The sequence below is a fragment of the Microtus ochrogaster genome, chromosome X (genome assembly GCF_000317375.1).
Source record: "Microtus ochrogaster isolate Prairie Vole_2 chromosome X, MicOch1.0, whole genome shotgun sequence".
NCBI classification, from domain to species: domain Eukaryota; kingdom Metazoa; phylum Chordata; class Mammalia; order Rodentia; family Cricetidae; genus Microtus; species Microtus ochrogaster.
Window position 1 is genome coordinate 13,467,457 of NC_022026.1, and position 12,574 is coordinate 13,480,030.

The window sequence follows — 12,574 nt, forward strand, 5'->3', positions numbered from 1 at the left end:
TTTTTATCCATTCTTCAGTTGAGGGGCATCTAGGTTGTTTTCAGGTTCTGGTTTATTATAAATAATGCTGCTATGAACACAACTGAGCAAAAGTCCTTCTGGTATGATTGAGCATCCTTTGGGTACATGCTCAAGAGTGACATTGCTGGATCTTGAGGTAGTTTCATTCCCAGTTTTCTGAGAACCTGCCATACTGATTTCCAAAGTGCCTGTACAGTTTGCACTCTCACCAATAATGGAGGAGTTTTCTTGCTCCATTTCCTCTCCAGCATGTGCTATTCTTAGTGTGTTTGATCTTAGCCATTCTGACAGGTGTAAGATGGAATCTCAGAGTTGTTTTGGTTTACATTTCCCTGATGATTAAGGGTGTTGAGCAATTCCTTCAGTGTCTTTCAGCCATTTGAGATTCCTCTGTTAAGAATTCTCTGGTTATATCTGTACCCCATTTTCAAATTGGATTATTTGGTTTGTTGATGCCTAGTTTCTTGAGTTCTTTATATATTTTGGAGATAAGCCCTCTGTCAGATATGGGGTTGGGTGAAAATCTTTGTCCATTCTGTAGGCTGCCGTTTTGTCTTGTTGACATTGTCCTTTGCCTTTCAGAAGGTTGTCAGTTTCATGGGGTCCCATTTATTAATTGTTACTTTCAGAGACTGTGCTACTGGTCTTATAATTAGGAAGTGGTCTCCTGTGCCAACGTGTTCAAGTGTACTTCCCACTTTCTCTTCTATGAGATTCAGTGTGGCTGGATTTATATTGAGATCTTTGATCCATTTGGACTTGATTTCTTTTTTTTTGCCAATACCAAGCTGTTTCCATTATTATAGCTCTATAGTACAGCTTGAAGACAGGTATTGTGATACCTCCACAAGTTCCTTTATTGTACAGGATTGTTTTGGATATCCTTTTTTTTTGGTTTTGTTGTTGTTTTTCCATAAGAAGTTTTGTTTTTGTTTTTCCATAAGAAGTTGAGTTTTGTTCTTTCAAGTTCTATGAAGGATTATGCTGGGATTTTGATGGGGATTGCATTGAATCTGTAGATTGTTTTTGGTAAGATTTCCATTTTTATTTTATTTTATTACCTATCCAAGAGCATAGGAGATCTTTCCACTTTCTGATGTCTTCTTCAATTTCTTTCTTCAAAGACTTAAAGTTCTTGTCATACAGATCTTTCATTTGTTTGGTTAGAGTTACTCCAAGATAGTTTATTTTTTTTTTTTGTGTGTGTGGCTATTGTGAAGGGTCATGTTTCTCTAATTTCTTTCCTAGCCCATTTATCATCTGTGTAATGGAAGGTTACTGAATTTTTTTTTTAGTTAATCTTGTTTTTTTTTTGCATTTTATCTTTGTGTCATTTTTTATTTACTTATTTATTAAAGATTTCTGTCTCTTCCCCGCCACCGCCTCCCATTTCCCTCCCCCTCCCCCAATGAAGTCCCCCTCCCTCGTCAGCCCAAAGAGCAATCAGGGTTCCCTGCCCTGTGGGAAGTCCAAGGACCACCCACCTCTGTCCAGGTCTAGTAAGGTGAGCATCCAAACTGCCTAGGCTCCCACAAAGCCAGTACATGCAGTAGGATCAAAAACCCATTGCCATTGTTCTTGAGTTCTCAGTAGTCCCCATTGTCCGCTATGTTCAGCGAGTGCGGTTTTATCCCAGGCTTTTTCAGACCCAGGCCACCTGGCCTTGGTGAGTTCCCGATAGAACATCCCCATTGTCTCAGTGTGTGGGTGCACCCCTCGCGGTCCTGAGTTCCTTGCTCGCGCTCTCTCTCCTTCTGCTCCTGATTTGGACCTTGAGATTTCTGTCCGGTGCTCCGATGTGGGTCTCTGTCTCTGTCTCCTTTCATCACCTGATGAAGGTTAATATTCAGGAGGATGCCTATATGTTTTTCTTTGGGTTCTCCTTCTTATTTAGCTTCTCTAGGATCACTAATTATAGGCTTAATGTCCTTTATTTATGGCTAGAAACCAAATATGAGTGAGTACATCCCATGTTCCTCTTTTTGGATCTGGCTTACCTCACTCAGGATAGTGTTTTCTATTTCCATCCATTCTTCCATTGAAGGTCATCTAGGTTGTTTCCAGGTTCTGGCTATTACAAACAATGCTGCTATGAACATAGTAGAGTATATACATTTGTTGTATGATAAGGCCTCTCTTGGGTATATGTTTTGTAAGCTTCTTGTATCTTCATATGCATATCTTTCTTTAGGTTGGGAGAGTTTTCTTCTATGATTTTGTTGAATATGTTTTCTTTGTTTTTGAGTTGGACTTCTCCTTCTTCTTTCCCTATTATTCTTAGGTTTGGTCTTTTCATGGTGTCCCATATTTCTTGGACATTTTGGGTTAAGCTTTTGTTAGATTTAATGTTTTTTTTCCTCAAACATTCTCCTAAAGTTATTTTTAGGTCATTTCTTCTGCTTCATCTATATTTGGGTGTTCAAATCTTGGTGTTTTAGGGCCACTAGTTTTTGTTGATATCATGTTGCTCTTTGTTGTGTTGGGTGTGTTGGAGGATTGTTGAAGGTTTGGGGAGGCTGCTCCCAGGTCTTTGGGGCTTTGGTGGGTGAGGTGGGGCACAGAATGTGCCTCTGGGCAGTAGGGCCTAAAGAGCAGGGCCCTCCAACCTGAAATTGAGACGCCTCTCCAGGTACAGTCAGGGCCAAGGCTCTGGTGCTCAAAGTTGCAGTGGGGGATGGTTGGGAGTGTGGGGAGGCTGATGCCAGGTCTTTGCGGCTTTGGTGGGTGGGGAGGAGGTGGGGGTGTGGATGTGCCTCTAGGGGATAGGACCTAGGTAACAGGGGCCTCCAGTTTGGAACCCAGATACTCACCTCTCCAGTAAGGGCCAGGGCTCTGGTGGTCACTGATGCAGTGGGGGATTGCTGGGTGTTGGGGAGGCTGTTCCCAGGTCTCTGGGGCTTTGCTGGTTGGGGGTGGGACATAGGATGTGCCTCTGGGGGTTGGAACCCAGAAAACAGGGCCCTCCAGTTTGGCACACAGATACTTTCCTCTCCAGTTGCTGTCAGGTGTATGGGAAGGCGTTTCCTAGGTCTCTAGGGCTTCGCTGGATGGGGGTGGGGCATGGGATGTGCCTCTGGGGGTTAGAGCCTAGAAAACAGGGCCCTCCAGTTTGGAACACAGATACTTTCCTCTCCAGGTGCTGTCAGGGCCAGGGCTCTGGTGGCCACAGGTGCCCCAGTGTACTGTTTTCATATGTGATATCTGTATCAGGCTTAGGACTACTTTCTGAGGGTGGGGGTTGGAGAAGGGTGCTTTGTTCTCCTGTCCTATAGACCCTGGCGAGTTAGGGTGAGCTGAGAGATAGGAGTGTGGGTAATGAGGCCCAGGTGATGAACGAGGTGCTCTGAGCAGAGATAAGAAAGCAGGGGCTTGAGCCTAGTGGTGGTAACTGAGGGACTGCGTAATTCTGTTCATTTATTTATTTAGAGTTTTAAATTAATCAATTTATTTAGTCTATGTGTCTTTTACATCATGTATCTAGATCCCATTCTTTCCCCTCATTCCTTCTTATTTACCCTACACCCCTGCACACCCCCAACATTAAAGAAAGTTTAAGAGAAAAAAAGAAAAAAAAGAAAAGAAAAAAGGGAAAACCTTAAAAATCTCATTATGGAAGCTGCAGTATGACACAGTGAGTCACGCTGTACACCTTTGTGTCTATTTATCTTTACTTGGAGGTGTTCATTTCAAAAGAGTTATTGGTTTGACTCAAGGCCTTTGGTTTCTACTACCCTATCGATGTTGGGCCCTTAATAGAGCTCGTGTTGTGGAGACCCTGCAGATTTGGGTCTGCAGGTGAGGCCCCCTCATGTTTTCCAGCAGATCCTAGATGGGGTGGATGGTGGGGAAGACCAAGTCATGTCCTTGGGTCTGGGCCTAAGCAGCTGTAGGGTTTGTCTGCCAGGTGGTCACAGTCTTGGGGCTGGCACACCCATACCTGCACTAACAGGGTTGGCTCTAGTGTGCTGCCCTGGCAAGGGGTGGGACCTGCTCTTGTAAGTGTTACAGCTGGGGGGGGTCAGGGGAGGCTCTCCCACTCTTATGACAACTGGGCCAGCTCTCCCACCTGCCCCATACATTGACGGGAGGGTAGGGGAAGAGGGCAACTCTCTCCTGCCCATGTTGCCACAAGACAGATGGGTAATGGGGACAGATCTCCCATGCTCACAACTTCAGGGCTGGCTCCCGCGACACCTGCAATGGCAGGATTGGCTCTAGTGTGTTGTCTTGGTGAGGGGCAGGGCCTGCTCTCCCGAGTGTTGCACCTGGTGGGGGTCAAGAATAGCCCTCCCACTCTCATGACGACAGAGCCAGCTCTGCCACCTGCCTCAGCCATTGATGAGTAGGCAAGAGGACATCATTCCCTTGTCCATGTCCCCACAAGACAGATGGGTAATGGGGACAGTTCTCCCATGCTCACAGACTCAGGGCTGGTTCATCCACCTCTGTATGCACACGGTTGGCTGTATTTCATTTTGCCCTGGTGAGGTACAGGGTCTGCTCTCCCAAGTGTTGGAGGCGGTGAGGGTCGGGGATGGGTCTCCCACACTTATGACCACAGGGCCTGCTCTCCCACCTACCTCAGGCATTGAAAGGCAGGGATGCCTCATTGCCCTGCCCATGCCCATGCTGCTACAAGACAGCTGAGAACTGGGGACATCTCTCCCATACTCTCAACTTCGGGGCTGGCTTTCTCACACCTCTGCTAACGGGGTTGGCTCTATTGTGCTCTTCCGGCATAGTGCAGGGCGGGTTCTCCTAGGTGTTGCTGCTGGTGGTGTCAGGGATAGTCCTCTCACTCTTAGGACCACAAGGTCAACTCTCCCACCTGCCACAGGCCATGTTGCCACAGGACAGATGAGAACTGGGGAGAGCTCTCCCATGCTCTCAACCTCGGGGCTGGATTGCTCATATCTGAGTTAAACAGGGATGGCTCTCTTGTGCTGTCCCGACAAGGGCCAGGGCCTGCTCTCCAGGGTGTTGCAGCTGGTGGGGGTCAAGGACAGTTCTCCTGCTCTTAAAGCCACAGGGTCAACTCTCCCACCTGCCCAGACATTGATGCCTCACCCACACCTGCACTAATAGGCTTGGCTCTGTTGTGCTGCCCTGGCAGGGTGCAGGTTTTTTTTTTTTTAAATTAATTTCACTTGCAAAGCTGGATACATGGTTAAGAGAACTTGTTGCTCTTATAGAACACCTGAGTGTGATGTCCTGTACCCACATGTCAACTTATACCTGTTCATACCTCCAGTTCTGGTGCATGTGATGTACTCTTCTGACCTCCGAGGGCACCAGGCACACACACACACACACACACACACACACACACACACACACACAGTGAAGAAACATGTAGGTAGTATCTGGCCCCATTCATGTTTCCTCTCTACTCACCCCGTTTGAAATTTTCTTTATTCATTGAGCACAAAACTATGTGCCTCTCCCAACACTGTACTACTGTGTAATTTTTCATTTTTATCTTAAAATCTCGTGCATGTGAGTGCCAGTTGCCCATGGAGGGAATTGGACACAGTGAATTGCTTATTCTGTCTCCACAAAAGAGGAGGGATGGGAATGTCACGTGTCCTCCTTTGTTCTCAAAGAGCACAATATAGGAACCAGATGCACACATTAAATTAGGCTTTATTTAGAATATTTCAGAAGAATACACCAAGGACAGATTAACAGCACCTATTTAAGAAACACAAACATTTAATAATAGTTAAATCACAAATGTTAATCTCACTGCATTCCCCAAGCAGGAGTCTGTTATTCCTGTCCAGTGATAAATGCATCATAACCAGTTTAGAAAGCATTCAATTAAAACCATCCAATCTATGAAACCTTGACTTTGGGCAGAGTCTCTGAGACTACTGGCCCATGGAACAATATCAATTCATAAATTTGATTGGAGTGTGAGGGGATTTCTCTTCTTGCTGAAAAGTGGAAAATAAATTCCACCCCATTTGTGCACCTGAAGGTAAGTTGTGCCAGTGGGAACTTGGTCCCAGGACTGTAGTTTTGAAAATCCTTTGAAAAGGCACTTTTAAATTACAAACCCCTTTTAAAGGAAACTTTTAAATTTAAAGTGGAAAGTATTAAAGAGAATTGTTTTATTGACTGAGTGCAATTTTCCTATTGTTCTCAGTCTCAAAATAGCACATGAAATTTGGTATTAAAGGCAGTTTTAGAAACCATTTAATGAGTGTATATATATATGTATATATATATCCTCTTGTAATACTTTTGTTCTCAAAATATAATAAAATACTATTATTTCTTTTGTAAATATATTTGATCTACAACTGTAACTCTTCAAACACCTGAGCTGCAATCCCTGCCCCACCCCGAGAAATCTCACTGTCTCTTTAGCAATACTGCATCATGTCTGAGACAGCCAAAGTGGGTAAAAACAGAGCAGTCCTTTTCTGGGTTTTGGCACTTATCTAGGAGGGCAGGGATGGTCACAATATAGATCAGTTAAGTGCAAGTCCAATCACTTCCAATCAGGAACTGGTTCCTGTTCCAGTCTAGAAACTGCAGTGTTCTTCTCATCTGCTCTCAGGACTCCCATAGCCTGTCCTGGGGTTCTTGCTCTTTTATGGGGAAAGGACTGTCTTCTTTGACTTTGTATTCTATTATCCTATACACTGAAGCAAACAGGTATACCCGTGCCAGGTGTATTGTGGAGAACTGCCAGCGTGGACTTCAGCCAAGATGATAATTTAATTCACATCAATTACCGCTTGTACCAAAGTAAGTTCCTGCTTGTCACGTACCAGGGATTTAAGGAACGAAGAGGCACCTCTTCCTGCTGCACCGTCTTGGAGCTGTCTTCCATATCCTGTAGTATACACTTTCAAAGGTAAAGGAATGTACTATGTTCTACTTCAAAAGTTGTGGCTAGAGTAGTGCATGCATTTTGTTAACTAACTTCACATGGACACATCACTCACTTTTCACTAATGACACTAGCTAAGAACACATACAACCTACTATCTAGCACCTCAACTCCAAGAACACATTTTATTTATAGTTAGAGCTTACATCTAGAAGAAGTACCACAAAAGAACACAGCACTAACACAAGACAAAAGTACCGATTTTTCACAAAATTGTATCAAACGAAGAGGGGAAATCCACCCAAGTTTGAAGCATCAAACCAAAACCATTCTTGTTTTTGTCTCCTTAAGAGCAAAAGAAATACAGCAATTAATCTTCACACAGCAAACCTCCTTACATGTACAAATTGCTGTGGTTTCCCCTTAATGTGTATACTCTAAAGATATGGAGGCTTTGGGAGGCAGTGATGGAAACCTAACTCCTATTGGTAACCGTCATGTTCGTTGAGGATTCTTACCCTACTTACCAAAAAGCAGTGAACTTGCCAGTGACCTTGCAGTGGCCAAGTTCAATGTATTTGAGTTTTCCTGTTTCTTCCTCTTACCTGTTTTGTTCATTATAGCCTAAGTGTGTTAATACACATGTTTAACATTTGCTATCAAGGAAGATGTCATATGTAGTTAGAAAGGTGTCCTTTCTTCCAGGGTTTTAGGCTCTAGTCTGTTGTTTCCAGCTCATGCTTCTGCCCTCTCGTGCCTAAGCTTGGGTGGTTTGGGGCCATCAGAAAGGCTGGAAGAGGAGTGGGTGAGTGGGAAGTTTGTTATAGCTGATGCTTTCCATATCTCAGAAGAGATTGGTCGCATCACAGAACTGCAGAAACCCAACGGTGGCTCCTTAGTACTGCCTTCTAAACCTTGTTGAAATTGGTATGTTAAAGCACCTGTGACTCCTCTGCAAAGTAGATGCCCTATTATTCTTAAATAAGGAAATCATTAAATTTAAGACACATCATTTCCAAGTCCAGAATCTTTTGCTACTGCACTTATGTAATGATTTGATAAAAGAATACATCCTTTATAAACATTTTGGGAGAGTGATTGTGCATGATTATCTGTGAGGCTAATGATGACTTTTTGTGTAATTTCATATTTTAAATGGCAAAACAACGTGTAGAATAAAAACTCATTAAGTTGTTAGCTCTTTATTCAGAACAGCACAAAACGTGAGGCAGTTGCTATCTCCGTGTTACCCCAAAGCCCTATTGTGCGTCAAAAGAAAATGTCATCAAGACAGAATGCTTTTAATTCAAGGGTTGTCCTTTTCACACTGTTTTCCAAAGGTCTTCACCTTTAAAGAATCCAATTTGCCAAATTATGGACAGCAAAGAAAAGAGGGAAATTTAGATTGTGTTAGGAGCAGGTGAGTCTCAGCATCCTGGAAGATGTGTGTGCTGTCAAATGAACTTACCACACTTGGACAGGTTCTGGCTCCATTTGGATTTTGGATTTGGGTAAACAGTTTTCTTTGTTACACTTTGAAGGGGTTGAGCTTTAAAAATAAAATAGAAAGTTCAGTTGCAACAAAATGTTAGAAACACATTTGAAATCCTGTTTTCTATGGAGGTGTTTCTAGCAATAGGCTAGGCATTGCCACCTTTCAATGCCTGTTTCAAACCTGTAAGGAAATACCTCTTGCCCCATAAGAAAACTGATCAGATAAGCCACTTCACCCAGGTATCTTTTAAGCTTAGCGATAAATCACTGTCAGTCACAACCCATGTAGACACCTACGGTAGGGGAGGATGGAGAAAGAGAGGAGAGAGAGAGAGAAAGAAAAAGAAACACACAATTGTTTAGCTCCATAGCTACATCTTATTTCTCCGCTTCTTCTTTAGGACCAACTCCCCATTTCCTGTGTGCATTTTTCTGGATCCCTTTAGAGGACCCAGAAGCTTTCTTTATATACTAACTGCATAATTCCCCTTTGTTGAAGTTTGCATTATAGTCTTTGCACCGTACCGTGGGGCTCTTCAGTACAGAAATCAGCTCATACAATGATCTGTCCACTTAGCTCTGCTTTGGGAGCTCCAAAAGTGATTTGATCAATTGTTTTTTCTGTCAGTTGAACACAATATGTAGTCCCAGTCCATGAGTTATGACCTGAAGGTCAAATATTCCTTCTGTCCACAGGCGCCACTTGCCCTTTTACGCCGAGCTAAAGTTGCCATGTTGTAGCTCTGGAGAGGCAGGCAAAATAAACACCACGAACAGTTCCACACCAGACAGCCCTTGTTTTAGGAAATTTAGAGCCTAATATGTTATATACATATATGTTTGGTAGGAATCCTCAATTCCAATCTTTGGTGGGCTTATACCTTTCAGGAAAGATTCAAGTCTCTATTTCTTCCTTACCTTTCTTTACCTGCCTCATGGTGGGAAGGGATGTGTGCGCAACACCTTTGCCTGAAATGGTAAAAACTGGCACTAATGAGACTGGGGGTGCTGCACTGAAAAGAAAGCGGCTTTTGTTTTTTGTTTTGTGGACACTTAAATGCTTGCCTTAGAACCAACTTTAAGCAGACTCATAGGAGGGGACAATCTTATCTTCAATCCCTCCCTCTATGCCAGCTTCGGTTTCATGCAGGTCACGGCGGCTGACTTCTGTAAAGGGCCTATTCTTACGGAGTAGCTTCCTCAGTACCTCGTTGATTTCCTTCTTGATGCTCTGGTTCATGTAGCCATAGACATAAGGGTGGATGCAACACTGCAGGAAAAAAAGCCAGATGATTATGGTGATCGCCCACTGGGGTACCTTGGTTTGGACATCCACCCACACAGCCAGCACAGCTATGAAGCAATAGGGCCCCAGTGATATCATATAGGAGAAAATGATGAGGAAGATCACTCTGGCAGCTTTGCACTGATAGCACGGGGGCAAAGGTGGGTCGCAGTTGCTGTTTCGACGACTGGCTGGAAGGCTCTCCGGGATGTTCACTGCCTTGGCATCATCTTCATTGAAATGGGTTTCATCCATGCCAGCTTCTATGTCATCTTCGCCCAAGTCAATATTGCACTGATTGCTCTCTGTGCGGCCCCTGCTGCCTATTAGAAATTCGCTGCTGGTTCCCAGCCCCTCCGTGCTGCCATTACTGACCTCTTCACTACCCTTGGACTCAGAAATACCTGCACGTAAATATAGGCTTCTTTCTTTGGTCTTCTTGACAATGCCACTGGCTTCCATGGGACCCTCTTCCACCTTAGTCGTGGCCTGACCTCCATCTTCGCTCTGGAACTCATTCTCATCCTGGAACTCATCCCTCTTCTTTATTCCCCGTCTATTCTCAGTCTTCACAGAGTCCTTGGCTCTCACCCCCAAGCTGCGGCTCTTGGCGTTGTTGTACAGGAGAGCATGCTGCCGACGGGCTACACCAAACACTGCAGAGTAGCAGCCAATCATAACAGCCAGTGGAACAACGATGAAGGACGCCACACTGATCATGGTATAGACGGGGCTGCCTCCCCAGATCATGGAACAGAGAGCATTACGCTCATCAAAAGTAGCCTGGCCCCAGTTGTAGAGAGGAGGTGTGCTTTGCAGTATAGCCAGAAACCAGGTGCCTTGGAGGAGCTTATGAGCACGTCGGCTGGTCATCATTGATGGGTAGGAAAGAGGGTGGATGATGCACAGGTAGCGATCTACTGACACCACCATAATGGTATTGACAGTAGCGAAGGCAAATAAGTGAGTGAGGCTAACCAGGGCTGTGCAGAACTGGCTGTTGAGAGGCCAGAAGGCAGGAATGGAGGTGGCTATCACCCAGGGAGCCACGATGGTAATCTGCAGCAGGTCAGTGATCAGGAGGTTGAAGACGAACCGGTTGCTCACCTGCATTAACTGTGGCTTACGGTTTAGTACATACCCAAGCACTACATTGCCCACAAAGGATACAGCGAGGAAGGCAAACAGCACAGTGGCTCGGATGATGCCGTGAGCTAGACTAATAGGCATCTTGGAGAGGGGCATGCACGCTTGGCTGCTGTTGTCCTCTCGAGTGCTGTTGGTGCAGGTGGGTGTCATGGTGATGGTGGGCAGGCGGGAGACAAGGTGCAGCTCAGTTTCTGCACCAGTGGGCAGCCAGATGCACAGACTGCACACTATCTATGCTGAGAAGGAGAGAAACATGTGGGAGGGTTAGTGCCCTGCAGAGACAAGCCTCTGAGCCCAGCAGCATCGCTGCAGGCCCCTCCCTGAGACCCCTGTGCACTCTCAACCCCAATCAGAGCAGTTTCTCCAGCTCCTTTTCTAACTCTTGGGGTCTTGCTGCCAGTCTGTCTTGCATTCTCTTCCTCTTGCTTGTCCTTCCCGTTAGTTCGGGGGGGGGCACTCCCTCAGCCTGTCTCCTCCATGTCTCTTGAAGATCTGTTCTCTTTAGATGACGCATGCACTTGCACTCTGTATCTGCTTGCTTGTGACTCTAGATTTCTGTCTCCAGTGTTTTACTTGGGGCACTTTTCCTCTATCACAGAGTGCATGCCCCTATTTCCAGGGACTTTGTCTCATCCTTCACTCCATAGTCTTTTTTTTTTTTTTCAGTTTCCCACAGCATATACAAAGTCTGCCTATGTCTGGCTGTCCCTGTCCTCTGTTTGATATGCTGTCTCTCCCTCCCACTGTCAGCTCTCTGTCTCTCAGGCTCTGCGTCATTTTTTTTCCACTAGGGAACTCGTTTTGTAACTGTGTGTGTGTGTGTGTGTCCACGCGCGTGTGCGTGCGAGCTCGCGCGCGCGCGCGCACACACACACACACACACACACACACACCTCTTCTCCCTGGGTCTTATTCTCTTGGTGAATTTCCCTGATCGTCCCTTTGGGCTCCTAACACACCTGTTTGGTATCTCTGACTCTCGAGTCCGTGGTTCTCTCAGACTTATGTGTCTCAAGTCTCGCAACAGCGCTCTTCCTCCCATTTCTCTGTAACTCTCCGTAGTTTCCTTTACTGGGTTTCTAAGTACCAAAGTTCTATGTCTTGCCACACCTGTCCCTCCTCCCTCTTGTTCCCTAACACTCTGGTTAGGTCTCTAACCTAACCAGATTCAAACGATGTCTCTAGGTGTGTACTCTAGTGTATTCCAGTTCATCCCTGCCTTTCATTCTCACCAACCCAGTACCATTCAGTCAAACTCTTTCTTTGCTTCTTTGAATATGCGTACATCACTATCGCTCAGCATCCTTCTCTGGGAGCCCCTCCGCCCAGTTTTCCTCTGCCTGGATCTTCGTCTCCATGTACCTCTCTGCTGTCTTTATCTTGCAATGGAAACCAGTTGCCCCCTTGGCCGCCAGAGCTTTGTCAAATAAAATGCGTAGTTTCTCAGTGCGCAGTGGTGGCTGGAGCATGCAAGGGGGATGCCTATTACACTACTTCATGCCGCAAATTCGCCATCCTCCCTATATTTTCCAGCCGGCTAGGAGTCTGAACCACAGGGTGGTGGGGGTGAGAGGAGCGAGCTGGGAAGATTGAAGAATAGGTAAAGAGATAGGGGTGCGCAAAAACCGGGTTGGGGGTCTGAGAGGAAGAGCGCAGGAAACTTGGAAAGGTAGAGAGAGGGAGAGAGATAGAAGGGGAATGAGAGACACAGAGAAAGTGAGAGAGTGAATTGGAAGGAGAACCAAGAAAGAACAAATAGGATCCTTAGAGTGGGAGAGAGGGGG

The 12,574-nt window shown here is 45.4% G+C and overlaps 1 protein-coding gene across 1 annotated transcript in view; it reads right to left on the bottom strand.

The window, feature by feature from the left end:
- Positions 1-5,650: 5,650 nt before the first annotated feature.
- Gpr101 (G protein-coupled receptor 101) overlaps positions 5,651-12,574 on the bottom strand; it is a 7,592-nt gene continuing 668 nt past the window's right edge. Inside the window, exon 2 of the mRNA XM_005358505.2 lies at positions 5,651-11,026. Within this exon, the coding sequence (XP_005358562.1) occupies positions 9,435-10,940 (1,506 nt within the window). The 5' untranslated portion in view covers positions 10,941-11,026 and the 3' untranslated portion in view covers positions 5,651-9,434. The remainder of the gene's footprint in view (positions 11,027-12,574) is intronic.